The 26,152-nt window shown below is 34.1% G+C and overlaps 5 protein-coding genes and 3 long non-coding RNA genes across 8 annotated transcripts; 1 reads left to right on the top strand and 7 right to left on the bottom strand.

Annotated features, from left to right (window-relative positions):
- The first annotated feature begins 1,040 nt into the window (after nt 1-1,040).
- LOC124454376 lies at nt 1,041-2,077 on the top strand. The gene is made up of 3 exons (XR_006951431.1): nt 1,041-1,195; nt 1,443-1,575; nt 2,007-2,077. It is a non-coding gene; the product is annotated as an uncharacterized LOC124454376 (long non-coding RNA).
- Nucleotides 1,595-2,171, bottom strand: LOC124454383. The gene is made up of 2 exons (XR_006951433.1): nt 2,132-2,171; nt 1,595-2,027 (listed from the first exon to the last, which is right to left on the bottom strand). It is a non-coding gene; the product is annotated as an uncharacterized LOC124454383 (long non-coding RNA).
- A 346-nt stretch (nt 2,172-2,517) lies between these two features.
- LOC124454369 lies at nt 2,518-4,439 on the bottom strand. The gene is made up of 9 exons (XR_006951428.1): nt 4,348-4,439; nt 4,192-4,239; nt 3,804-3,848; nt 3,652-3,737; nt 3,501-3,567; nt 3,368-3,436; nt 3,120-3,172; nt 2,826-2,944; nt 2,518-2,597 (listed from the first exon to the last, which is right to left on the bottom strand). It is a non-coding gene; the product is annotated as an uncharacterized LOC124454369 (long non-coding RNA).
- A 544-nt stretch (nt 4,440-4,983) lies between these two features.
- Nucleotides 4,984-16,900, bottom strand: LOC124450695 (threonine--tRNA ligase 1, cytoplasmic-like). The gene is made up of 25 exons (XM_047001331.1): nt 16,834-16,900; nt 16,596-16,739; nt 15,748-15,829; nt 15,554-15,659; nt 15,431-15,464; nt 15,273-15,354; nt 15,070-15,199; nt 13,600-13,717; nt 13,319-13,383; nt 13,152-13,230; nt 12,981-13,064; nt 12,828-12,890; nt 12,626-12,724; nt 11,915-12,081; nt 11,315-11,477; nt 10,914-11,051; nt 10,588-10,665; nt 10,335-10,435; nt 9,847-9,951; nt 9,664-9,736; nt 9,427-9,541; nt 8,633-8,885; nt 7,808-7,897; nt 5,695-5,804; nt 4,984-5,098 (listed from the first exon to the last, which is right to left on the bottom strand). The coding sequence occupies exons 1-22, from the start codon at nt 16,834-16,836 to the stop codon at nt 8,737-8,739; spliced, it is 2,178 nt and encodes a 725-aa protein (XP_046857287.1). The 5' UTR covers nt 16,837-16,900; the 3' UTR covers nt 4,984-5,098; nt 5,695-5,804; nt 7,808-7,897; nt 8,633-8,736.
- Nucleotides 16,869-21,225, bottom strand: LOC124450703 (regulation of nuclear pre-mRNA domain-containing protein 2-like). The gene is made up of 7 exons (XM_047001343.1): nt 20,946-21,225; nt 20,585-20,711; nt 20,324-20,430; nt 20,122-20,251; nt 19,730-19,856; nt 19,477-19,652; nt 16,869-19,401 (listed from the first exon to the last, which is right to left on the bottom strand). The coding sequence occupies exons 5-7, from the start codon at nt 19,827-19,829 to the stop codon at nt 18,325-18,327; spliced, it is 1,353 nt and encodes a 450-aa protein (XP_046857299.1). The 5' UTR covers nt 19,830-19,856; nt 20,122-20,251; nt 20,324-20,430; nt 20,585-20,711; nt 20,946-21,225; the 3' UTR covers nt 16,869-18,324.
- Nucleotides 20,073-21,096, bottom strand: LOC124433389 (regulation of nuclear pre-mRNA domain-containing protein 1A-like). Its single transcript, XM_046983149.1, has 4 exons — nt 20,946-21,096; nt 20,585-20,711; nt 20,324-20,430; nt 20,073-20,251 (listed from the first exon to the last, which is right to left on the bottom strand). Exons 1-4 carry the CDS (start codon nt 21,094-21,096, stop codon nt 20,073-20,075), a joined length of 564 nt encoding a protein of 187 aa, XP_046839105.1.
- Nucleotides 21,226-21,307: 82 nt separating the features above from the next.
- On the bottom strand, nt 21,308-23,112 carry LOC124450711 (ubiquitin-conjugating enzyme E2 R2-like). The gene is made up of 5 exons (XM_047001353.1): nt 22,783-23,112; nt 22,604-22,690; nt 22,362-22,459; nt 21,943-22,077; nt 21,308-21,741 (listed from the first exon to the last, which is right to left on the bottom strand). Exons 1-5 carry the CDS (start codon nt 22,957-22,959, stop codon nt 21,525-21,527), a joined length of 714 nt encoding a protein of 237 aa, XP_046857309.1. The 5' UTR covers nt 22,960-23,112; the 3' UTR covers nt 21,308-21,524.
- LOC124450721 (survival motor neuron protein-like) lies at nt 23,071-25,107 on the bottom strand. The gene is given in 10 exon segments (XM_047001365.1): nt 23,071-23,337; nt 23,411-23,542; nt 23,625-23,713; nt 23,785-23,822; nt 23,902-24,060; nt 24,123-24,370; nt 24,435-24,504; nt 24,579-24,652; nt 24,721-24,795; nt 24,964-25,107. Coding segments are annotated over 10 exon segments (1,020 nt in total). The 5' UTR covers nt 25,039-25,107; the 3' UTR covers nt 23,071-23,277.
- Between the last annotated feature and the right edge of the window lie 1,045 nt (nt 25,108-26,152).

The raw sequence follows: 26,152 nt of genomic DNA, 5'->3' as shown, positions 1-26,152 counted from the left end.
ATTATAAATAATGTCTGTATAATAACAATTATACAACATGCTAAATATCTTCACCTACATTATAATTATTTAAACAGGTTTGCCTTCATGCAGCAATAAGAAAAGTGTTATGTCAGAGAAACCAATGCACTTTAATTTAAAAAATCGTATTTTCAATGGGAAATTAATGTAGTTCTGTTCAATAGTAGATCCATGGTTGTCAATGACAATCCAGTTACTAATATCTTGGCTCAAAACAGAACCAGCAACATGATTATAGAATTTCTGAATTTCGTTCTTTTGCTCTCCTAGTTCGAGATATTTTCTTCATAAGTTCTCAGTAGATTTATCAGAATATCATAATACCTTATAAGACACCCAGAATCAATCCTACCAAAAACTCAAAAAAATACATACCTACTTATAATATATTTCCAGTCGACTTAAGTCGTAGGGGTAAGCTAACTTTTCTAACTCCTTTTGGACATTTTAACTAATATTTACCCATCTATTCAAGAAAGACAGTTGCACGAAGCTGTAAAAATAGTCAAAACACAAGTATTGCGCATGGGATTATGCATTAAAGCTTAACGACACATTGACAGTGTAAAGAATGCCGTTTGATATTTATTTCTAACATAGCTAAAGCATTACTTGACAAAACATACGTTATTTTACAGTAGATTTACCTCATTTAAATGTGTGTGTCACAAAAACCTGAAGCATTATTTTCAATATTTTATGCTTACGGTATCGTGGTTGTTTTCGCTGGTTGTCATTGATATAAGCAGTAATACAGTTCCGGATTCGGGAGGGAGCGAATGTTAAAAATTTTTCTCAAAGTGGAAGTTTTGACAACCAAAATCCGCCATTACCGCCATGTTTTTGACCACGGGGTCCAGGCCCCTTTGCCCCTCCAGGTCTTATAGAGCTCAATGTTACATACGTACGAATAGATTGTCAAACTTGATCAAAATATTATTCAGGGTTGCCAACAAGTGCATATTTGAGTTTTTTTTGTATTATCGTAAATTATTGGCCACTGTGCTTAACTGATGGGATCCCGTTATGATTGGCGATTCTGGTGTTGGGAAATCATGCCTTCTTTCACGTTTTACTAGAAACGAATTCGATCAGGAATCGAAGTCTATCTACAATTGGAGTGGAATTTGCGACCAGAAGTTTGGAAATCGGTGGCGAAGTTATTAAAGCTCAGGTAAATGACTTTATGCTTCTGTTGAACACTTAAAAATATTAAGTAGACGAACGACCATGTAAAAAACTCACCCAATATCATTATTTTCATTATGTGTCTCATTAATGAAAATAAATTCAAACAATGATTTTTTATTGCGTCATTTTATATGTGCAATGAATTCCGACAATACTCTTCTACTTCCTGTGTTAAGTTGTCTTTCTACTGCATTGATAGCATCTTTAATATGTAAAAATTTCTTTTGAAGGTTTGGGATACTGCAGGTCAAGAAAGGTGCAGAGCAATTACAAGTGCTTATTACAGGGGAGCAGTTGGTGCTGCTATTCTAGTTTATGACTTAACAAAACAAGACTAATTACGTCAAAAGAACACATCATTAGGTTTGGAAACATAGACAGATTTGGTTGTTTCAGCCCATTTGTATGCCAATGTTCGTTTATGCATTATCAACAACGTTAAATGCAGAAAGTTGTAATGTATTTTAAAACCATTACACTTCAGTTTATCCTGTATTTCTGATTAGCAAAATGAATCCTGTTTTTCATGTTATTGCAAATGCTTGGTAAGAACTCGGTAGGGGCTATCTATTTCCTAACCATACTTAATTAAATCATGCAAAGGAACTATTTCATAATGTTAAACAAAAGGTTTCAATTCCTCAGCCAAAAAACACGATATTCTATTATAAAGGTGATCAATTCACGCATAATTAAGCATGACAACTGAAGATTTACTGTTCATAACAATAATCAAATATTGTAATTTATATCTAAAACGGTAAAATACACATCTACTTTTTTCTTGCATCAAGAATATCCAGTATCTTGGTCATCTAAAAGATTCAATATGAATAAATGGTCACATGTTGGTTTGATCTGAAAATAATCACCTTCTTTGTCAATAACAAACAAAAACAAACAAACAACATTTATATACCGGCCAGTATTAATCCCCGCCAGGGGGGTTGACCGGTCCATGAATTTTTCCACGCCACACGTCTCTATCTCTCGCCATATCTCTCGTTATACCCATCGCCTTCATATCACTGTTCACAGCATCCATCCATCTCTTTCTCGGTCTACCTCGTTTGCGGACTCCATCAACATACAACACATGAGAAAAACTACAATAACTACATGACTACATGAGAAAAATTTGTCAATAACTACATGAGAAAACTTCACGGGGTAAATAATTGAGAAAATATTCAAGATGATTGATAGCCAGCAACCGTGTACTTATGGCGAAGTAAAAGACAACTGTGAATATATATTTTAAAACAATAGTTCGTACTTCATGTAGTCATATTTCCAGTCTTGAAGTTTCAAGATATTTCTTTTTACAGACAATGGTGAAACCCAGGGTAAAATATTGAGATAACAGCCAGGTTTATCATTGGTACCTGATGCAACGTTATAGCATAGGAAACAGCTTTTGTGTATGGTAGCAGCACAGCTAATCTAACTTATTTATATTGACATAACCTTCTGTCTATTGAAAAATATTTGAAGTAATAATAAAACATGTTATTGAATGGACCGAACCCTTGAATACTAAAAAGTCTCTTTAAGTACAAGTTAAGGATAACACTGGCCTTTAGGTTGTGCTTCATACTGCATAAACAACAAACCTGACATTCGACGACCACCAAATGGTTGTTGAGCAACCACTGACCCTGTACATTTGTCGTTGATATAAAAATTACCAGCAGCTTGTCTTAAAACTTGTTGGACTTCCCTGATAACTTGTCTGTAATTATTCAACATATAGAAAAATAGTAAGAAGACTTGTAGTATTGTACTATATATATGTATATAAACATATTTTCTCGTAATATCACCAATTTTAGATTCTTAGTTTGAAGACTTCTTATGTAAATTTTTAGCCTTAATCATTAAGTGGACAATGTTTACAGCATTTGTACCTTGATTCACTAAAAACGGCTCCTGTTAAAGCAAATTTACTTGTTTCATCGATCTAAAAAAACACATTCAAGACGTAACATGAATATTTTTAACATGTTCATCAACTGTTATAAAACGAAATATTTCATTTTAGGACGATTAACAATGTCATCAAAGTCCGCAATTGCTAGACAATTGCTATGACCTTTAACCAAAAAGTTATCTCAAATTAATAGTTTTCTCTTTCACTGAACAATTAAATACGAACCATTTTTAATATATCTCTATACATATCAGCTTTGTAAAACTAAATCGGAAGAACTGGTCCAAATATTTCCTAAACAAAAAAATTTTTTCGCAGGTCAACTTTTGTTAAGCTGAAATATGATGTTTAATGTTACCTCAGTCATTAGTTTGTCTTTTGGATCTTTTACCTCCATAATAGTTGGTTCAATGTAGTAACCAACTCTAAGTAAATTGCGATAAATCACGTATTTCTATATGGACAACAATTTCTCTTGATTTAAAAATTATGAAATAAGGTGAACATACCTATCATCTGAAATTCCACCAGCCAAAATAATCACATTTTCACATTTCTTTGCATAGTCAATGAATCCTTTAATTGACTCAAATGCCTTAAAATAATGTAAACATTCTTTCCTCCCCTTAAAATTTTAACAGAAAAAATAACGAAGACTTACCTTCTTGTTAATTACTGAAGACATAAAGTTGGAAAATTCTGAAGGCTAAACATAATTTAATTATAATTAGAAAACGTGACATAGATAGATATCGATGAAATTGTTAGACGTCATACCCGTCATGGATATGTGTTTTTTTAAATAGTCATGAATTTATATCATTTAATGATTTTATGATTTCCCTATCGTTCATTCTTTTTGATTTTCTTCGAAAACATTCCATTTACTGACAGGAATAAATATGGTCTCAATATTTTATTTCTTCAAGTAACGTCAAACATGAACAATTACGTTGCATTGACTTAGACAAACAAGAAGTTATTATTTTCTGCACAGGTGTATAGATTTCTAAAGAAAAGTTCGTGGTAAAATTATATAGATAAGAAACCTCTCCCATTTTAACATCTTTGTGACAGTCCAACAATTTCTCACGTATCTAAAAAAACGTATCAGAAATCCTGACTTCATAAAGTGATGATGAATTATTTAACTGCACAATGCCTCAGGTCCAGTTTGATACCAATATGTGTTCAAAAATATTGACCTTTCATGTTGGTAAAGTCCTGAAAAAGACCATTGATGTTGCTATTTAAGGACAGATCGAATTTTTTGGCAGTAGTTAACTTCAAATTCGAGAAGAATTAAATGTCAGCTTCACCATATTTTTTGTCTTCTTTATACCTAATGAAAGATTTGCCCGTGTGGTTTCCGGCTTAGAATTGCGCCAACGTATCCTCTGCGTGTCGTAAAAGATGACTAAAAGGGGTTGGTGTAAGGATTTTTAGCCTGTTATTAGTATCGATAACATCCTCAATCCAATTTTTATTAAATTCGTCAAACATATGTACATTAAAGTCTTTGGGAATGACACCAAAATCTTCAAATACATTTTGGAAGAATCGGAATGCGAAGAAGCATTCCGATTCTTCGCATCGATCATCTTATCATGCATCATAACAAGTTGTATAGTTGGATGTAATGAATCTTTATATGCTTTAGCAACCCCTAATCTCTCACATTGTGCGTAATGATGTTTGTCGTATAATGTTATAAGTATGTTTTCACCTTCAAAATACTCGAAAACACTATTCAACGATATGATGTTGTTTCCTTTACAAACTTTATTGAATGATGTTTGTAGTTGTTTGTAATAGGCTTTGATTTTCTTTTTCTTTCCTTCGTCAACTTTCTTCACATCTTGCGTTATAGATTCAAATAATGGTAGACAAGCGTCAATAATCTCAAATCCGTCAACATTGATATTATCAAATCGAATATGTAGACTTTTACTCATTCTAAAAAATAAACAAATAATCACTAAATTTATAGTTAAAGAAAAATAAAAAATAAACGCTTACCTCATCTATTGGTTATGATTATGTAAATTTTCATTATGCAAATTTTTTTTGCATACTATATCCATAATGAGATTTTGCCATTTTTTACAATATATCGAACAAGGTTGAAAATATCAATTTTAGTTTACTTTTTACTCAAACTAAACATACAAATACTTATATAGCGTAAAACAATGATGATCGTGCACAATTTCAAAAAATATCGATTCAAAAATACACGCTAAAAGCAAAAATATTCGACAAAGTTTCACTTCGAAGTATTAAAAACACCAGCAGTCACCAAGCACACTGAAGTAAAAAGAAAAGAAAGACTTTGAAACATACAAACTTGCCGTTTTTATACTGTCAAGTTTCTCTGGCCAAGCAAATACACCGTCGAAGGCACGCAGTTAAACGGCGAATTGCACAAAAACAACCGACGAAAAGATTTACAAGTAAAACAATGCGTAACTATACATCAAACAAGGCTTTTGTCATTGAATTTATCAACATTTGAAGTACGTTTTAAAACAATAAATCAAAATTTCACTAACCTTCCTTTCACTTTCGAGTCTTGAGGGCATCTACCGTTATGTAAAGTGATTGACGTTTATTAAGATCATTTGGTGGTCCGATCGATTTCATTGGTTGATTTCGATGAGCTCTACAAATGTTATTGGATAAATTTTGAGCTCTTACATCTCTGATTGGGTAAATTTCTACAATATGTTAAATATTAAAACTTATCCCAAATAAATGAAAGGTAAATTAGGTAAGACACTTTTGATAACGTCTCTCTTTGAAATAAAATAACATTCAAAAAAAGTGTTTCTGCTTTCAAATATAATCATCCTAAGTTGAGAACATACAATTTTTTAATGGCTGAAAAAAATTTATAATGTTCAGGTTAATGATGCAACTCCGAGAGGACCTAAACGATGTACTGAGTGCATCCAGAAGTTTTCATTGATATAGTGCAAATCCCTCATGAGATACCATGTTTGGTGCGTAGTGTAAACAACAAAAAATATGATGAAAACGCCAATTTTCAAGATATTCATGGCTGACATTTAAACAAGCGCCGCTTCGAGTCTCCTATAATATTTAGCACTACACCAAGTTTTATGTTCAACTGGTTTAAAATCAATATCTTCCTGATGAGTGGCAAGATGAACTTCATGCACTGGGAAAGTAAATTTCAACTCTGGAAAAGTGCAGTCACTCGAAGTTGTGATTATTTTGACAAATTTGATTTTGATATTGACATTTAAAAAACAAGATTTAATAGATAGAGATGGTTTGACACCACTTGGTATTTGTACAGTTCTAAATGAAATGTTGAGCAGTGGGGAAATTGTGAGAAAAAATGACTTCTTAGAGTGATACATGGAGTGCATGGTCTCTGGGAATAATATTTGCTAAGAACACTGAAGAATGGATGAATCAAAACCAGTATAACCACCATCTGTATCATTATATTTTGGTGAGAAGTGTTCAGAAATATCAGACGGTAATAGATTGCTTAACATATGCAACCTTTGCAAATCCTCAAGATTTAGCTGCTCTCGGTGCAACTTTATCTATGTAGCTATATGTCCACACCGGGTAAAGATTATTGGCAAGCAGTAAAAAGAGTGTTTTGTTATATCAAAGGAACGATAGATCATGCTCTTTTGTTTGTATCAAATGGAAAAGATTTTGATTTGTATGATTTTTCAGACACTGATTGGGGTGATGATATATATAGAGACAAGGCGTTCTTCATCAGAGTATGTTTTTTAGATTTATGAACAGCGTGATAAGCTGGTGTACTACTAAAAGACGAACATCTTAATCAAGATTTACAAGGGAAGCCGAATATATTGCTTTGAGTTCAGCTTCACATGAGTCTATCTATCTGGCTAAGAAGATTTCTGAATGATTTTGAACTGTTGAAATCTGTCCCTACAACTATTTATGACGATTAACAGGGTGTACAAGAATCCTATATTTCTTAATCGCACAAAACACATCGACTTATCCAATCACTTTATTAGAGTGAAAGTTAACAGGAACACAATATGCGTAAAGTATTGTCCTACAGAATAAAAGATTTCTGACATTATACTGAACTGTTAGTATGAACCTACGTATGAACGTTTTAGAGATGTCATTGGTGTAAAACAAATTTAACTTAGGCCCGTTTACTGGATTGCTATTGTAACAGGTTGAATATTCTTTGTATTAAAGGACAGTGAAATTGTTCAAGGTCAGAAACTGTTCAAATAGACTAAATCTATCCGCTTAATAAGCTTTTACTCCGAACAGTTAACCCGTTAAAGCAAATGAAGATGTCGCGATGCGCGAATTCTGTATAGTGTAAACGCAGCCAAAGTGTGCCTTAATTTGACAATTGTTCCTTTTAACAAACAAAACAGTTTTGTTTGCACAAGTGATGTTTGATTGTTAATATCCGCATAGGGATTGTTCATGCAAACAGTTCATTGTTAATCTTAGAAAAGTATGCAAATGAGTGCTGTCATACATTTTGGACGTTCTTGTCTTGGACAAAAAATCTTCCATTTAGATTTTAACGCAAGAATGTCGTTTCTCGAAATACAAAATAGCCTTAAACATAGTAGGCTAAAACTTACTTTTGACAAGTGTAAAGAAAAAGAAACTATTCACCTCTTGGCTTCTTTGTCAAACGCATACCATCTTTGTTGAAGTCGAAGCACAACCATCTTTGTCGGCTTCCGAATTCAGCTTTTTGGCTTGCTTTAAGGGAACAACAAAAAAGAAACGTTTTGGTACGTTAAGTAGTAGGTAGGAGAACCGTATTCAAAATGAAATGAGACACAAACAACATATATTTTAACCCTAAAATCGTCGTTTCTTTGCAGAGATGTTGTGAAGAAGTTCCCATTCTGACTTGAACAACGCGGGAAAATTATCTCGTTTTTGAGAAAGAATTAGGACGTCACAACGATAATTTCCGATCGTGAGCTCGTCGGAATTATTCAATATGGCAACTCTACTTTTTTCAACAAATCTTCAAAAAAATTCATTATTAAAGAATTTAAGAACTTCGCGTAGTTACATGATTGGTCATTGTATAATTCATCTATTTTCAACAGATTTGTATAAACTCACACAGCGTCCTAGCTCAAGAAACAAGCTAAAATGTGAAAGAGTGAAAGGTTGATGGTAAAAAGTTGAAAAGTTGTTGATAGTTATCGCCATAAATCACCAATGGAAGAATTTACCACACGATAAAATCAATATTAAAGTAAATGGTATGAACCCGGGAGTATCGTTACATGTTTGTAAATGTAGATCTTTCAGATTGGTATAGTCCTGAGAAGAACTGTTTTTGTTGTTGTTGACTGACGTTTCGACAACCTTAGCGGTAGTCATCTTCAGAGTTTTGACAAAATCAATATTACCCCCCCTGATAAAGTACCAGTGACCACTGCCGCCAGCCTGCCAGTGACCAGTAGCATGTATGCGTACCTATTTTTCTATTAATGCGACGTATCATGGGATTTACATTCAAATTTATTTTTGTGAGTAAATTCATTTTATCTTTACTATAAAAATAAAAATGTTGTTTTACTTCAAAAATCTTCTTCGCTTGTCAGACTTCGTGAGCTGACTAAGTCTCGCAAGCGTTCGATTACGGCCATGACCGACTTTTCACCGAGTACCTTGTTGTCACGTGTTCTGACGTTGACCGTTTCTGAGACCATCTCTTTTTCACCAACAACTGTTTAAAAAAAAACATAAAATCATTTAACCAATCACATAGTAATAAAACGAACATCTATTTTGCTTTTTAATATAGACAACAACACTTAAAAAGACAATGAACACAAAACAAAGAACAAACAACCCAACAACAGCAAACGATAATTTACATTTTACAACTCGCACATGAACTACCAAGAACAACGAGTACTGACGAGCGAGCATAACACTGCACAAAATTACAAACAGCACTGACTATAGACAACGACTTACGTTAGAAAGTAGGGTAACAAACTCAAAACAAAAATCATCGAACAAATAACAAATATCAGCACCTTATAAATGGCTTACGAGCGAACAATTAATAAGTATACCACACAAACTAAAACATCCACATATTTCCCTCTCTGCCATAAAGTCTCGAGAACAAATACAGCGAACCTGACTAATGTTGTGGAAACGTCAGTAAATTCTGAACACCAACAGTGGTTCCAAACCTTTTTGATTTCTACTTATTTGTACAGTAAATAAAAAAATAATTTAAAAAGACTTATTCATACCAAGAATGAAGTTGTACTGTGAAAGTTGTGCATTCCGAACTTTCTTATTTAGTGTTGATCCGTGATCCAAGTCTGTATCAACACGATAACCAGCTGTATGGAGCTTCTTTTGAACCTAAACATGATCAAAATGTCAATAAAAAGAAGAACAAAAACATTCCTATTCATAAAATAACAACAATTTGAGTTTGTATTAGCCTGTGCAAGTCCAATCTAAGCTTACTAAATTAAATTTACCTGTTCGGCATAATCATCGTATTTATTACTGACAGGAATTACTACAACTTGACGGGGAGACAGCCATAAAGGCCTAGAAAATAACAGAAAATGCAGAGCGTCAAACTTTGTATCATTTTAATTTAACATTTTAAAGACAATTCAATCGCGTTAAGCTCCGGGAGGAGCCAAGAAAACACTCACCATTTTCCACCAAAGCTTTCAGTAAGAATAGCAATCATTCTTTCAACTGAACCTAGAATAGCTCGATGTATAATAACAGGACGTAATTTTTCATCTCCTTCACCACTGTCAATAAAGTAATAAAATATTGATAAATTACTAAATTGCTACAATTTGTAAAGATCTACAATTTCACTTTGTAAAGATCTACAACTACTATATTGCACTTATCTGTTAACATTACACTATTAAATGTAGCTATATTCTTATATACGGGTGGGTTTGTATGCGGGCGAGTTTGAATGCGGGTGGTACTTTCAGTGTTCAGCGAAGTAGCCAGCCCGCAAGTTTGGACGTGCAATGTAAATTTTTCGATATTCACGAATATTCAGATCTCAAATTTACATAACCAAACTTGCAGGCTGGTTAACGTCACTGTATGTTGAATGAGTTAAGTGTGAAGAACGTGGTGAGCTTATTCAACGAAAGGCTTTATTGGCAAAACTTACCTAGCGTACGTGAGGTTGAATCTCTCAGGAAGCTGGAAATCCAGTTGAATCGTTGCACATTGATGAGACCGTCTCAAAGCATCAAAAATTTTAATATCAATCTATAAATTGTGATAGAAATGAACTTATAAATTCGCAGTCGTATACATTTATAAACATCAAATTCAAAACCATATAAAACAGCATCTTCATTCTTTCTTGGTAGTGTAGAAGATAAATAAAAATCAATTTGAGTATGTAGAATATGAAGAACCTTAGGACCGTAGAAAGCTCCATCCCCAGGATTTATCTGCCATTTTTGACCAAATTTATTCAGAGCTTCCGTCAGTTTCTAATGAAGAATAAAACAAACTCCTTTAGTAAAACAACTAAAAAATATTATCAATAATGTAGAAATTTTGCATGTTTCTGACAAGACAACTAAAAAACTTTGTAAACTGCAAACAACTTGCCTCCCTTTTCTGTTAGGAACAAAGCCTTTTCATGCAAGAAAAAGATCATTTACTTCCCCCCTTCGTTAAATATAGCCAGTTTAACCCCACCCACCCCATCAGGGTAAACAAGTCATCAAACATTGACCTGTTCAGCTTCGTTCCATGTAGCCAGTTCACCCATGAATTTCTCAGGTCGAGTTGATAGCTCAACATTGAAGGTAAAACCAAAGATATCGTAAACAGAACGTAAGAAGTCAAGACAACTGTCTATTTCTGATGAGATCTACGAAAAAAATAAGAAACATTACAATTCAATACAAAAATTTAGAAAACACGACGAATCGTCTAAGACGTAGTAAAAATGACGCGATGTTACAAAAAATATGGACGAGAAACGCCATTTCTACGATGGCTTAGACGATACGTCGTGTTTTCTGAAATGTTCTGCCGAAACTCTTAACGCTGAAATAATCGTGAAAAAAGTTGTGAGTTGAAATCAAATATTTACTTGAAATGCTAAAAAGAATACGTGAATCTATTATTTACCTGATCCATTGTACAAAAAATGTGAGCATCGTCTTGTTGAAATCTTCTAACTCTTGTAAGTCCACTCAATGCACCAGATAACTCGTTTCGATGTAACACGCCAAAATCAGCCATACGCAATGGTAACTCACGCCAGGAGCGAGGGCGATGATCGAACATCAAACTAAAGATATAAAAATTCACGTTAGTTAGCAGAAAGAACGGCAGAAAATAATAATGGCAATCACAAAAGGAAGCACTATCGCTAATGTGCATTTAATGTTGACCACAAATTTTTTTGCAAATAGACATGTTTCGAAATCTCATGATGCCATCTTCAGTATGAATGAATAATTACATAGATAATAGTGGAAAGCAGAGAAACTTTGGATAAACGCAGGGGGACTGACAATCCAAAGTTTCTCTGCTTTCCATCACTATCTATGTAATTATTCATTTCAACCGAAGATGGCATCATGAGATGTAGAAACATGTCTATTTTCAAAAAAATTTATGGTCTACATTAAATGCGCATTCCCAAAAAGGTCAGTTTTACGATAACCCAACACTCACCCACGCCCCGACATCTTATTCACAAACCTTATTCGCAAGAAAACTTACCAATGTCCAGGACAGTTCATTGGCTTAAGAGCATAAACTTCCTTTTCTATTTCAAACTTGAATAAATTCTCAGAATAATGTTGCCAATGACCTGACGTCATCCACAGTTTGGTGCTGTAGATATTTGGTGTAACAACTTCTTGAAACCCACGCTTCCAATATTCCTCCTGCAGAAGGAAACTTTTTTAACAAAATGATCAACAAGACGAAAGATATTAACGTTGTGGATGTTGGTATTAACGTTGTGACTGTTGGTATTGACGTTGTGACTGTTGGTATTAACGTTGTGGATGTTGGTATTAACGTTGTGACTGTTGGTATTAACGTTGTGACTGTTGGTATTAACGTTGTGACTATTGGTATTAACGTTGTGACTGTTGGCATTAACGTTGTGGATGTTGGTATTAACGTTGTGACTGTTGGTATTAACGTTGTGACTGTTGGTATTAACGTTGTGACTGTTGGTATTACCGTTGTGGATGTTGGTATTAACGTTGTGACTGTTGGTATTAACGTTGTAGCTGTAGAAATTACCGTTGTGGCTGAAGTTATTACCGTTAAAGCTGTACGTAATTTACGTTTTGGCTAAAAGTATTTACGTTGCGGTTGTGTTATAATATACACACAACTAGAGTTTTCAAAGAGCAAAGTGGCCTTAACTTCTAAGGATAACATCATACTCCAAAATGTCAAGGTGGAAATAAGCAGTACCTTGATAAAATTCACAAGAGTATTGTAAATGTGGGCTCCATTTGGAAGGAAAAAACAGCTCCCAGGACTTAGTTCATGAAAGAAAAATAGTTCTTGTTCCTAGAAAATGAACAAAAAAATGTTTATTGAAAGAATAAACAATAAGAATTGTTAACACAAAAATTAATACTTAGAGTAGAAATATAATATAAAAAGCAAGTACCTGGCCAATCTTACGATGATCGCGTTTTGCTGCTTCTTCTTGGAATTTCTTCCATTCTTTCAGCTGACATAAATGGATTTAAACACATTTGATGAACAAAGCAAAAAAAGATAAAAGTCAAATAACAAAATCCTACAATAATCACAAGCGTACCTGTTTATCCTGTGGAAATGAAATGCCATAAATTCTCTGTAAAGATTCCGCTTCACAATTACCTTCCCAATATGTGGCAGAATTCTGAGATGAAAAATGAAGATATTAAAAACTTGACAGAAAAACAAGTAAAATAACATGACTACGTACAACATCTAACAAATATGGTACCTTGGTTAAAGCAATAGATTTACATTTGCCAGTATGACGAACATGCGGTCCACGACATAAATCAATCAATGGTCCACATCTAAACATAATTCCAGTTTGGATAATCAAACTTAAAATTACAAATATAAATCATTAATATGCTCAGTGAAAAGAGCAGTTTCTCTTACCTATAAACGGTTGTTGTAGGAGTTTTGATTTTCTTATTTATGATTCGCATCTTGAATGGGTTATACTACGTAAAAAAATGTGGATTCATAAGAAACAAAACTTTTTTCAAATGGTTTGAGTCTGGGTTTGTTATTCATGTTGATTTATTTAAGGATCTTCCAGATTGTTGTATATTTACAAAAATTATTTGAATTTGTCTGACAAATTAAAATGATTTTTCTAAATACATAAAAATCTTTTTACAAAATTCTTGAAAGCAACTACAGATAATAAATATTACCTTGAACATTTCTCGCAAATCTTCAATTTTGATCTCCAATCTCTCAAATTTCTGCTTCTCTTTGACAATTTCTTTGATTAATGCCTCCAAACTTATGAAGTCATTGCTGGAAACTTGTCTACAAAAAATTACACCAATGATGTTGCAATGAGCTTGCAAAATTATAGAGAATTACTAAAAATATGAAAAGCTTTAAACAACAGGGAAAGCTGTGAACAGCAGGTTATGCTGTCAAAAAAAACAGGGTAACCATTCAACACCAAATCATGCTGTGAACAAGTCATGCTGTGAACAAGTCATGCTGTGAATAATATGAAGAGCTGTAACCTATGGGAAAAGATGGATAAAATATACAAAGCTGTTTGAATAACAGGATAATTGGTTAATGCAGAATGCGAGTAGAATTGTATTGTAAATTAAAAATCTTAAAGAAATATTAAGTCATTATTGAACCAAGTATGTTTTAAATAAGCAAGGTCTGAATTATTTCAAAAAAATTGCTTGGCAACTTTTTTCGAACACTCCCCAATTTTTTCATTTTCATTAATCCCCCCCCCCCTTGATCTTTCATATTTGTAAAATGTGTTATGCACATGCTTATAAAGTAAATGGTTTGAACCCGGGAGTATCATTACATGCAAGTGGAGAAATAACATGAAAGATAACAATAATCGTATTGTCTTTTCAACAACTTTGGCTTAGTAGAATGACTTCCTATATTGAACATGTTTGTAAATGTAGATCCTCCAGGTTGGTATAGTCCTGAGAAGAACTGTTTTTGTTGTTGTTGACTGACGTTTTGACAACCTTAGTGGTAGTATTCTTCAGAGTCAAATGCTTAAATCAATAAATTTATGAATTACAAAATCTATCACTTTGTTTTGTCCAATTCAGAAAGTGTAGCAGCTCTAACATCTACTACAAATGTGGAAGGAGTAGGGCTTCCTAAGGATTGAATGAAGCAAGCAGAAATTATTCATCACCAATCTTACTCGAGCTTTAAGTTGTTGCCAACATATACAATGTTGTAAGGTAGCATTTGTCTAATGAATGCATTGATTAGCAAATGCACATTTGTGTTTTTAACTTTGATTGAAAATGCTATGTTTCATAGCGTATACAATTGACAGTAATATTTACTCTGAAACTATACAAGCAAGGCCCAATTAAAATGATCTGTTGGCATATTTTCACATAAAAGGGGTGGTCACAAAGCATAATGGGAACACAGCCTTCATAGCAATGTAAAAAGAAATGTTTTCTGGTAGCAAATTTATCATTAATCATCAAGAAAGTTAATGAAATTGCTTCGTAATTTGCGAAGCGTTAATTTTTGTCTTGATTAAGTTAAAATATTGATTGTAAATTTTTCTATGTAGTTCAATTCAACTTGACTCTTGAATACACAACAAAATGATGATGGAGAAATTATGTTATATATTGAGCATTATGGTTAAAGTGTATGCTTACTTTTCATCTAAGAACATATCATAATAAAATCCTTCTTCAATGGGAGGACCATAACACAGCAGACCACCATAATGCCGTTCCATCGCTTCACCCATTATATGAGCACTTGAATGCCAAAATACCTGTTGAGCTAAACAAGATGAAACAATGTGAAAAATCAAATCTTTTGAACAAAAGCTTATAACTTCATGCAAAAACAATACCTTCTTTGTCATCAAATTTTAAAAGTTCCAGGTTGGAATCATTCTCTAATGGTCTATCTAGATCAAAAACCTCGCCATTCACCTAAAAAGCAAATAATATAAAGTTATGATGAATATGTAGTGTTTAGTACATGTCAATGATCAAAACTTATAAATACCTTAGCAATGACAGCATTGTCTGCCAAACCTTGACTAAAGAGCATAGAAATAAATATTTTAATATTAAATACCAGTTTACCTTAAAATGCAAGAATAAAGTAAATCATTGACTTCCTTTAAACCTTATTGATAGAGCAACATCAAATGGTGTTGTCTTCCATGCAATGCCTTCGATTTCATTCCCATTTGGCAAGGTTATTTTTATTGTTTCGTTCAGAGAAGCCTTTGCTAAAATAATGGCACAAAAAGTGACGAAAACTTACACATTATACTCAAAACACGTATTATCATAAACAGTCCATGTAAGCTACTATACCATTTATTTCCGAGTCATAATTTGCCTTCAGTTTGTCAAACATCTTGATTCGTTCTTCCAGAAAATCGGGAGGAGGTTCAAGCTAAAAATGTACAATGATACTAGTCGGTTTTTCAATCATTCAACAACACAAAAAGCAATCTTTGCAAAAATAGTTAATAATTATTTTATGCTTATAATCATTTGCATAAAAAAATCTGATGAATAAAGTTGTACTCACACGTGTAATGTCAATTACAATGAAATCGTTTCCTCCTTATAAATAATATTTTTAAAGACAAATGCCTGGTATTTTTTTACACAATACTATAGTAGTATTTTTACGACATAAATATTCACTTTGAAACAATATTCACAATCAATTCATCCATTGACTCGCTTACTTCGCCAAAACAAAACCTTACTTCCAATTTTCTGACGCAATTGCTGTTCTCTGTTTCCTTATTTTTTTTCCCTCTTTTTGTCTTAGAATTCACTTTCATGCCCTTCATTTTAGCTTCGACGTTGTCCATCTTGTGGACAATTCAAAAGAAGGTGAAGAAGTATAAAATCCAAGCAGAAAATGCAAGCAATTTAAAGAAGTAGTTTTGACTGATGCAATTGTACTTCGCTCATTCCGCTATTGACTTGTGCGCATGCTCAGCGTAGCAAACATGGAGATTACAAAAAAACAACAATTGCGAAAGTATTTGGAACATTTTTGCTTAGGATAGTAGTTTGTGCAGATACGTCTATATTTTGGGCAAATTCCTGTCGTTTTAACTTGTAAACGAAGCTTTTCCTTCGAGCAGAGAAGCACAAAAGCATGATTGCATAATTATCTGTTAAAAGTTGACGTACATTATTACCTCAAGTTTATAAAAGTTTGGGAACATTTCATCAGTTGCATCACGAGTACTAAAGTATTTGACTTTACACCATGAGACATTGACACAATGTTTGACGAGCCGAAGAAACTTTGGCGAAACATGACATCCTCCACGCAGAAAAACCTGGCAATATTATTTAAGTATACTAAACACGGAAAAGCAGAAGGTCAAAGTGTTAACTATACAGCTGGAATTTATAAAATATAAACATTCTTACCATTAGTATGAAAAAAAGAAGAGAAGTTACAGCGATTTGCTGAAAATTGTATAATTAAAAGCAGTTTGTTTTGAACCGCGGGCTCAAATACCACAATCTCATCATGAACTTCATGTCCGCAAAACCTGACATAAGTAGCGTTCATTAATAAGAGTCAGAGCAAATATTTTACAAAGAAAGATCGTTATTTTACACAGTTTCAATCAAAATTTTTCTCTATCAATAATGTGGTCTCTTAAGATGGTCTCCATTAAAAGAAGGCCCAGCACGTTTTAACCTTGCTCCACCAATCGGGTGGAAGCGATGTCTACCGTGAACTAACTCCGTACGAGGTCGAAACTCATGACGTCCACCAAAGTTTACGCGAAAAGTTCGTGGACCAGGAAAAATGTCTAATCTATGATGTCCAAAATGGCCTCCAACAGGTCGTATAGGAGGAGCATGATCTCGAAATGCAAATCTTGGACGATGTTCATTAGAGTATATATCTGTATGTATGTCGCGTATATTTCTCATTTCATGTGTAATCCTATCTTGTTCATAAAACTGACCACTGCCTTGATCAACCTCATTATAGTTCATTTCATGCGGATAAACTTCTTTACTTGCTGCTGAAAGTTCTTCTTTCTCACGATACTCCTGTGTTGCTTGTGGGAAAATTCCCTCGTTAACAGAATCGCGATTCATATTGTTCTCTAGCGATGCCGTTGAATCAACTAGAGTTTCAAAATGTTCGTGTTTTCCTTCACTCCCCTGTGAAACTTGAAGTGCATATGTTTCATTAACGTGTTCAAGAGAACCTGATCCATGTTCAAATGCATGTTCTTCATCAATTAATTGACCGCCCTTGAATTCTGGCTGATGCAAATAAGAGCGATCTATTGATGGTCGTCGATTATTCATAGGTGGTAGTGAACCCTATCTTCTCCTCCCTCTACCATGTGTCCCCCTCTCAACTCGTTTATAAGTCCCTCAGACTGTTCGTCCCTTCTCTCACATACTCTTTCCCCAAAATGGTGAGAAACATCTCTTTCTACAATACCAAAGTGTTCTCTAACTTCAGGATGTCTTTCAAAGTGAAAGGATGGTCTTCGAAAAGGTTCACTTCTTTCCTCACTCATGGAAAGATGACGCCCAGTTACATCTTGTGGAACAGTCACCTCACGATCAATAAATGTAGGGTGACCACTATGTCCATCCATCATTTCTCGTCGCCGTAAACGAGGGTCTCGACTCTCTCTAATCGGTTGTCTCATCCTAAATTGAACAAACGGAGGTCGGTGTTCCCATTCATTAGGAAGAGCCATAAAAGTTGAAGGTCGAACACCAGGAGATCTAAGATGATGCTCGCCTTCATAATGAGCTGTATGTATCCTATCATGCCTCAATACACCCAACTCATTTTGAAACGGAGGTATTTGTTCAGAGGATCTGAACGGACGATGTGCATGTGCAGAGTGACTGGGGTAGGTTTGTTCGCTCATCGCCATATTAGGAAGGGATGATTGGGGGTAGAGAGTCGTGTTGCATCAACATAGGCGAAGTTTCATTATATTGAAGAAGTTCATCAGGACGAGTGTTATCTATAAGTCTTTCTTCACCTGTTACTAAAGAGGAATCATAACTTCCTTGCACTTCATCCATAACTTTGCCTTCCATATACGAATCATTATAAATGCCATCATCCTGTTGTGAATACTCTGAAACTTCTCCTTGATGAACATTGCCACTACCGTCTTCCACAACAAGACTACTACTAGATTGCAGAGAAGGAACCAACAAATTTCCAAGCAAGTTACTTAGAGGTCTATTATCACTACCATCATCTTGATCATGATGCAAAATTTCTTCTCCTGACGCAGCAGTTCCGACGACATCATGCTGATTATTAATCAAATGTGAAAATATTTGCGACTGCTCATCGTTCTTGAGAAGACTTTCATTTGTAATCGTACCCATGTCACCTTCAGAGAAAATATTGGTTTCATGTTGCTCGTTATACACGTCCAAGTTGAGATCTGGTGAACCTTCGGGTGAAGGAGCAGAAAGTATTGAACTTGGGGAAGCATTGTTGCTATCTTGAGTATCCGCAGTTATGGTGTATCCATATGTTGTTGACGTTGTTTTAGGTTCAGTAGATTCCGTTGTTGTGACAACATTAGTTGAAGGTGTTGACTGTACAATTGGATCAGTTTCATTTGTTGACACAGCACTATGTACATTACTCTCTTCTGATACATCAGATGAGGATACAACATCTTTCGACTTCTCGTCATTTTCTGAATCAGAATCAATATCCATGTCGGCCACTTCAACATGATCAATGGTTGTATCAACTGTTTCGACATCTTTAATCTCTTTCTTATCTTTTGTATTCCCTTCTTGCTCCGCATCATTACTTCTCGGACTGTCATTCATTTGTTCCAAGATGCCAGATAATCCAGATGAAAGAAAGGAAGCTTTTGGTGCTGAAACAGGTGCTTCTTTTTCAGCAGTGGCAAACTTTCGAATTTTATTATCGAGTTTCTTCTTCATTGAATGCAATCTGTTTCCAAATGATCGATATGCCTACACAAAGATTAAATAGTTAGAAAGTTGAACATGAAGCAATTGAACAGATAGTAAAGCACATTTCTAACATACATTGGCAATAATTGTTGCTTCTTTAAATGCTGCATCATAGTAGGCATCACCATCCTGAAGAATGCCAATTAATGTTTGCCGATGTTGGCTTTCACACTCCAAAGATTCAACAAGATCTTCATACTTTTTACTAGATTCTTCAAACTCAATAGAGAACCTGTTTCCTCCAGCATAGTCTGAAAGAAATACATTGGTGCATAAAAATGAACTAAAGGACAAAAATGGTTTTGAATAAATGGTAAGTTTAATCAACCTTTAAGTTGTTTTATTCCATCTGAACTGGAAGCATCAAGTTTCATCTGTGAGACTAAAGTTTGATGTCTTTCCGTCTCATCTTCCATCCCTTGCATCATAGCAATGGAATGTGTAACACTTACAGTCTTCAATAAATAAAATCACCCTTTTAATGCAAATTACTAAGTATTTGTCTGGTATTTTATGAAAATGTAAGCAAATTCACTTATGACAATGCTTCAAATAAATATAATAAATCCAACTTTATATTTGCCAACATTGACGCTGTAGTTATCATGAAGAATAGATAACTCAGTAACACAAGTGGCATAATTTTAGCATTAGAAATCATGACATTACAATCACATAACTTTTTGTACAACATATGTAGGTATATGCATGTTCTCAAACCTTGAAATTTGAAGGAATGGGATGTTTGGATTTCTTCTTTCTTTAACTTTACCAATTTTTTCATTTTCCTTCACCAGAAGGGCAATCCCATCTGACTTTGACTTTGACCTTGGTTTCATCTTCACAGTAACTGATGATGAAATAAATCAGCAAAAATACATGTTAAAAACAGAAAATATATAATAGCCATTGCAAAACTAACCATGTTTCAACTGATCAAGAAGTTTTTGCACAGCATCTTTCTCAAACACTTTTCTTTCCAACCATATTTTCAACACTCTTTCTACAGATGGCTGGATGGAAGTATCCCTAAAATGAAGAATAGCATGTCTCATTAACCATTAAGTTACAAAGCTATACACACACAGTGGACTGTCAAAAGAAAATCTCTAATGTGAACAAGACAAACTTTCCACAGTGGAAAGTTATGTTAAATTGAAAACAGCAACATGTGTTTGCATACCGTAAATATTGCATTGACTCCCCCAAAACCTTTCCAAATGATGCTGAAAATTCCTTTCCTTTTTTGCGACTATTCTGTATGACATCATTTGCAAGATAGAACAACACCAAACGACGATCAGGCTTGGCTGAAAATATTTAAATAAACCAGTGTTTTTATTTATCAACAACTGAACGCATAACTACAGAAATTCTAGGAATTAAAATGATCGTAAGAAAATTTTCCTGCACTAATGCCAAGTTATGAGAATTCATTTGCAGTCGTCTACATTACTTATCAAAGTTTATGTGAACTACAAACAGAACGATATAATAATAATACAATTGTGAAATGTCTAAACGACAAGAGCCAATTTTCTAACCTTTTTTCATGCGATCGAGCCAAACATTGACGACTGTTTTTGAGTGAGCCCTGTGATGTATAAGCCACAATGACACAGTTTGCACACTGTCCTGTCTCGCTGACATTTCCTTTAACTTTTTATCAAAAGATTTTACACTAAAAGAAGCCATCTTGCTTCAGTTTTCAGTGCACGCGCCAGCTTTTGCGCATGTTCAGTAAGGAGCACCGCTGACGTAAGGGCTGGTAAAGAGATAAATTAACACTTTGTGTTTTTTGTGTTGTTGATGTGACTAAAACTGACCATAACATTAATTTTTTTTTCCTATTGAATCACGCGAGTTTTTCACAGACAATTCACAACATTCGTCACACAAGAACGTATTCTGTTTACAAAAAAATCCATTTAAGAAACAACACAACAGCTCAAAACAACCATTACTTAACAAGGTTAACTGATCACTTAACAGTAGTAATCAGCAAAGCAATTAACAAAAATCATCAGTTTAAGTTTTAAACACTATGTCATAGCTTTTTATGCCAATATTATAATACAGTCACTATTGTACATGGTCATTTATACATTATACATGATAGGAGATCAAGATTCTTCATTTCCAGAGTCTTGGCTATCGGCAACTAAGTCATCTTCATCATCAGAGTTATCAGAGTCAAGCTCGTCTGCATAGTCATCAAGGAAATCATTATATTCATCTTCAGGAGGTTTGGGTTTGGATTTAATACAGTATTCTTCCATAGTAAGTGGTATTTTAATACCATCACGTTCTGCTTCTTGTTGGCTTTTTGACACTTGTTTTCTGAAAGAAAAAATCAGCCATCTCGAATGTCTTGTTGATAAAGGAGAACACGCAATTTAATCCAATTTAAAATCTTATGCCAAAGAACAAAAAACACCGCAAGTCGTTTGATGAGCACCAGTCAAACTAAAACATTTTCATTCATGCCCGTTCTTAAAAGCATTCTGCATGCTTTGACACCTGCCACAGTTTTTAACATACTTGATAATTTTAACATATTCATCATCTTTGCCTTTGGAGTCCCTCCATTTTCTGTACATCACTGAAGCATCAACATTTGCAGGTGAAAACGTATTTGGTTCATTCAATAATGATATCACACTTAACAAAATAGTTCTGTAAAACACGAGAAATCAAGAATTATCTAACAGTAGCTCTTGTCCATTTAAGATATATCTGAATTTTAAAGAAAAATAAAGAAATACAGATTATGAATGCACTGTAAATTCTCTATTGTTCTACACTCAAGCTGTATGTCACAATTATCTGATTATTGAACATAATTTTAACTCTAACTATCAACATATTGTACTACGTAAAGAAGTGTTATTTTTCTCTATCGATTTCATTTAAAAAATATACAAGTTTTCATCATAAAATCGAGAGTACACTAAACTAACCTAACAGTCTGCGTTGGATTCCATCTTTCTGACGGCAGCTCGCCACTCTGCGGGTCGTTAATGGGAGGATGAAGTATTGATATGCATACATCTCCAGTCTAAATCGTAGATAACAAAAAACGCACATAATAGTTAATATAGCAATATGCCCTTCTATTCAACTATACAACAACACGGCCAAAAGTTAACTCATCATAACATTTCCCTTACTGGATCATTTCATCTTTTAAACGCATGCCTACCTCATAAATGTTAGGATGCCACATTCGTGTACAAAATCTGAAGGTCGGAGGAGCGTAGGGATAGTTGTTTGGAAAGGACATGTGGGCCTAAATTTCAAGAAATGATAACATTTTTGCGTGTTCGAAATAATCAAAACAAAACGCATTCCTTTGAGAAAAGCCAACGAATAGATACCTACCTTAAAGTATCCACCTTCATAAAGAGTCTTTGGAGCTCCAAATACGATGATATTCCATTCAAAAAAATTGCTATCGTCTGGCAAACTAACTTGAAAACCTTCGACAGGTTCCTTTTGTAAGGCTTTCAATTCTAAACTCAACACCTTTACTGTCGCTAAAGACGTTGCGTCCGCCATGGACGGAGTAAGCAGGCACGATAATTTCTTACTTATTTAAAAAGAGAAAAAGCCGAAAGAACTGTTACAGCTTGAATAAACTCAATAAAATATTTCTTTTCAACAATTTCGTTTGTGTTTTCTGTTTTGTTCTATTTACTAGTTCCAGACCTCTTAATGCGCACAATTATTTTTACGTCACTAATTGGTCTTACCATAATAGGCAGAATTTACCATATATGGCAATCAACGATATCGTTGAACAACAAAGGTTAAATATGATTTTTTACCCAAACACATCCATAAGCAAACATGATACTATCCCTCCTAAGTGCTGTCTTAACTAGTTTGTTTTGGCGAAGTATTTTGATTTTGTTTTCTTTTAAACTCTTGTACAGCCTGGAAATAAATAGGAAAATCACTAAAAATATGTTACATAGTGGCATCGCCTTTATAAGCTCCATCTACTCACTTTAAAATATCCTGTATGGTATCCACTCAAGTACCATGACATCAACATACTAGCTAAGGATTCCTCGTCGCCTTGTAGTTCGTCAAGGGATATAGGAGGTGGTGGAGGTGGTATAGGTGGACGAGGTGTCCCCTAAAGAAGAAGGAGAACAATTTTGTCAAAAAACAAATAAATTGAGTGTGAAGAGGAGGAAGATTTATAAATGCAATCTCACCTTATTATGGCATGCAAAATGATTAATTGGGGTAGTAGTTGAACTAGGATTTCCAAACATTTGATGAAAATGTGTATTTAAGTTCAGATCTAAAATAGAGAAATATCATATAATGATTATTATCAATTTTAAAACCAGTGTGGCTTTTTCATAACAATACCTGATGATTTCTTTATGTCGGTCAGTTTGACCTCATGACTAAAGGAATTGAAATCAATGGGTTACTATGAAGTAATTGTTTAAAAGAATATCTCAAAAGTAGAAAACACTATTTTACCATTGTCTTGATCTTATGAAAGTAACTTTACAGGTCAATGATGATGAAAAATAGTTTATAACTGCCTCGTGATAATGATTATTTGGTGGTTCAGGAGCAACACATATGTCACTGATTTTCCAGTTTATGGTTTTTGATTCATTAGTACTTGCATCGGAACTATAACCATTCTAAAAATATCAAAAACACATTGACTTTGCAAAATAATAAAAAAGTGCCACTAATGTATATAATCATGAGTTGGTATGCTAAGAACAAAATTAAATCAACCTGTTTGGAATTGGAGATTGTAAACCTCTCGATCGTCCATAGGTATAAGATCTGATAGACATTGTTGTTCAGTATTTCCATAATCGCAGTATTGCACAACACACATATCTGCAACATCTGAACAAATCTCAATAATTTCTGCATCATATATTAAACCATCTTCGGAGTAGGCTGCTTGACACTTGTCACCAACATTCCACTGTTAAAAAGCAATGTTGTATTAGGTTAAAATAAGAACAGGAGCTGAACAAATTAAAACTTACAATTTTCATGTTTCTGTTAGCCTTTTCAACTACATTTATGGAATAATCATTCTTTTTTGATCTCTTTTTTCTGTCACAACAATTGAAAATAATTAATAATAAAGAAAAGTGTTACATCGTGAATTCTTCTCAATGAATTTAAACCTCTTTTTCTTCTTTCTTATCTTATCATCACGATCATGGGCTTGTAATGATTCATTGCCACTACCACACTGAAACTACAGGATATTAAAACATCTTTAAAATACCTCAAACGTTGGTTTCAAAATGACGATTTCAATGTAACCTTAAAGGATTTAACCGCTTTCTCGTAAGCTTTGATCAACGCGCTATCGTCCCAAAAATCCTCTCCATTAACGTTCTTGAGGGTGAATGAAAAGTAATGTTTACAAATATACTTAATATTTGAGAAATGGTTCTGGACTATTCAACAAAACAAGTCATCTTTTCCAAAAAGTATATATATGTATATGTATTTAATTTCGATAAATTATGGACAATAAACTCACAGCAATTACATGATACATACTTCGCTAGCTTGAAAGACAACATCTCCAACTTTAGCGGCCATGTTGCATATAGTAGTAGTGCCCAGGACCTTCATTGAAAAAGTCGCGCTGCAACTTTAAGCGATGTTAGGATTGTTACAAAAATGTTGCACAAATATCACTGAGCATAAAGCTGGACCGAACAATCTTTTCTTCTAATGAAGGTGACTAGAAGAAATCTGCCATTTCACGAAGTTCACGAAGCTGATCTGAAACCGAGATAAATGCAGCTGTCTTGCAGGAATTCATTAAATGTTCCCAGGATGAGGTATATATCAACAGCCTTGATCCAAGACGTTGTCATTACTTTTAGATTGCATTAGGCGATATGGACGACGACTGTCTAATGTCTTGAATAAAAAGTGACTCATTGAAATGTTTTTTTTTTATGTTTGCATTGCCTTTGCGCGTAGACTGAGTAGAATTTTTCAGAATTAAGAAGCAAGCAAAGATGTTGTAGGCTTGTACAAAAGCATGATATCAAAGCTATTACTTCATCGTCTCTTTCTCAACTTCTGATTTCTTATGTTCAATACTAAACTAGTTATGCCATAGGGTATCGTAACTGCTTGGAGGCAATCTTGGAGATGGTGAATATGCTTGTTATTTGTTGGTTATGGATATGATTTGCTGTTCAACGTCCATACTAAACCTAGCATTGATAAATACGTATCCATTTTAAAGTCATTAAGATACAGAGACATCACGACAACCAGAAATGCTTAGATGATTGCAATCGTTTGGATGGATGGTGTTTTCACAGCATGCTTTCCTGTCATAGGATGGTGGAAGATGAAACAACATTCCCTGGATGTCTGCGTCTTTAGCTGGTTCTTAACAACTTTCTATTATATTACAATATTTGCTGTGAACCTCTGCTTACCATTTCTAATCATTCCGCAGGTTTACATAAGTATTTATGTTACGGCAAAGTGACAACTTCGGAGAGTTACGGTGTTGTTCGTACAACAGCACCAAAGGATACTGATATTGCAATAATAAAGCAGAATACAGCGACCAGGAAATTGGGGGCAATTTTGGGCGTTTTTGTCATGTGTTGGAGTCCTTATTTAGTGGTTACATTATACCTACAGGTAAGTTGGAATATTTAAAGGTTGATGAACATGACAATAGATTCAAAAGATCGGCTTCTATTTGTTCTTTGTCATA

The sequence above is a fragment of the Xenia sp. Carnegie-2017 genome, unplaced genomic scaffold (assembly GCF_021976095.1).
Source record: "Xenia sp. Carnegie-2017 unplaced genomic scaffold, XeniaSp_v1 HiC_scaffold_13, whole genome shotgun sequence".
Taxonomy (NCBI): domain Eukaryota; kingdom Metazoa; phylum Cnidaria; class Anthozoa; order Malacalcyonacea; family Xeniidae; genus Xenia; species Xenia sp. Carnegie-2017.
Note: the sequence above shows the minus strand (reverse complement) of the source record. Positions and strands in the feature narration are given on the sequence as shown.

What these genes read in the sequence shown, in the direction of transcription:
- LOC124450695 (XM_047001331.1), bottom strand. An exon ending in ATTTGCGAGAAATGTTCAAG is followed by an intron (nt 13,384 to 13,599) that starts GTAATATTTATT and finishes TTTTTTACGTAG; the next exon opens with TATAACCCATTCAAGATGCG. An exon ending in TTTTTTGTACAATGGATCAG is followed by an intron (nt 11,052 to 11,314) that starts GTAAATAATAGA and finishes TTTTTTTCGTAG; the next exon opens with ATCTCATCAGAAATAGACAG.
- LOC124450703 (XM_047001343.1), bottom strand. Translation starts at nt 19,829, where the DNA reads ATGATGCAAGGGATGGAAGATGAGACGGAAAGACATCAAACTTTAGTC. An exon ending in TGGAATAAAACAACTTAAAG is followed by an intron (nt 19,653 to 19,729) that starts GTTGATTAAACT and finishes TATTTCTTTCAG; the next exon opens with ACTATGCTGGAGGAAACAGG. An exon ending in AAGCAACAATTATTGCCAAT is followed by an intron (nt 19,402 to 19,476) that starts GTATGTTAGAAA and finishes ATCTTTGTGTAG; the next exon opens with GCATATCGATCATTTGGAAA.
- LOC124433389 (XM_046983149.1), bottom strand. Translation starts at nt 21,096, where the DNA reads ATGGCTTCTTTTAGTGTAAAATCTTTTGATAAAAAGTTAAAGGAAATG. An exon ending in GAGTCAATGCAATATTTACG is followed by an intron (nt 20,431 to 20,584) that starts GTATGCAAACAC and finishes TCTTCATTTTAG; the next exon opens with GGATACTTCCATCCAGCCAT. An exon ending in TCTTGATCAGTTGAAACATG is followed by an intron (nt 20,252 to 20,323) that starts GTTAGTTTTGCA and finishes TTTCATCATCAG; the next exon opens with TTACTGTGAAGATGAAACCA.
- LOC124450711 (XM_047001353.1), bottom strand. Translation starts at nt 22,959, where the DNA reads ATGGCGGACGCAACGTCTTTAGCGACAGTAAAGGTGTTGAGTTTAGAA. An exon ending in GGCATCCTAACATTTATGAG is followed by an intron (nt 22,460 to 22,603) that starts GTAGGCATGCGT and finishes TCTACGATTTAG; the next exon opens with ACTGGAGATGTATGCATATC. An exon ending in AATCCAACGCAGACTGTTAG is followed by an intron (nt 22,078 to 22,361) that starts GTTAGTTTAGTG and finishes CGTGTTTTACAG; the next exon opens with AACTATTTTGTTAAGTGTGA.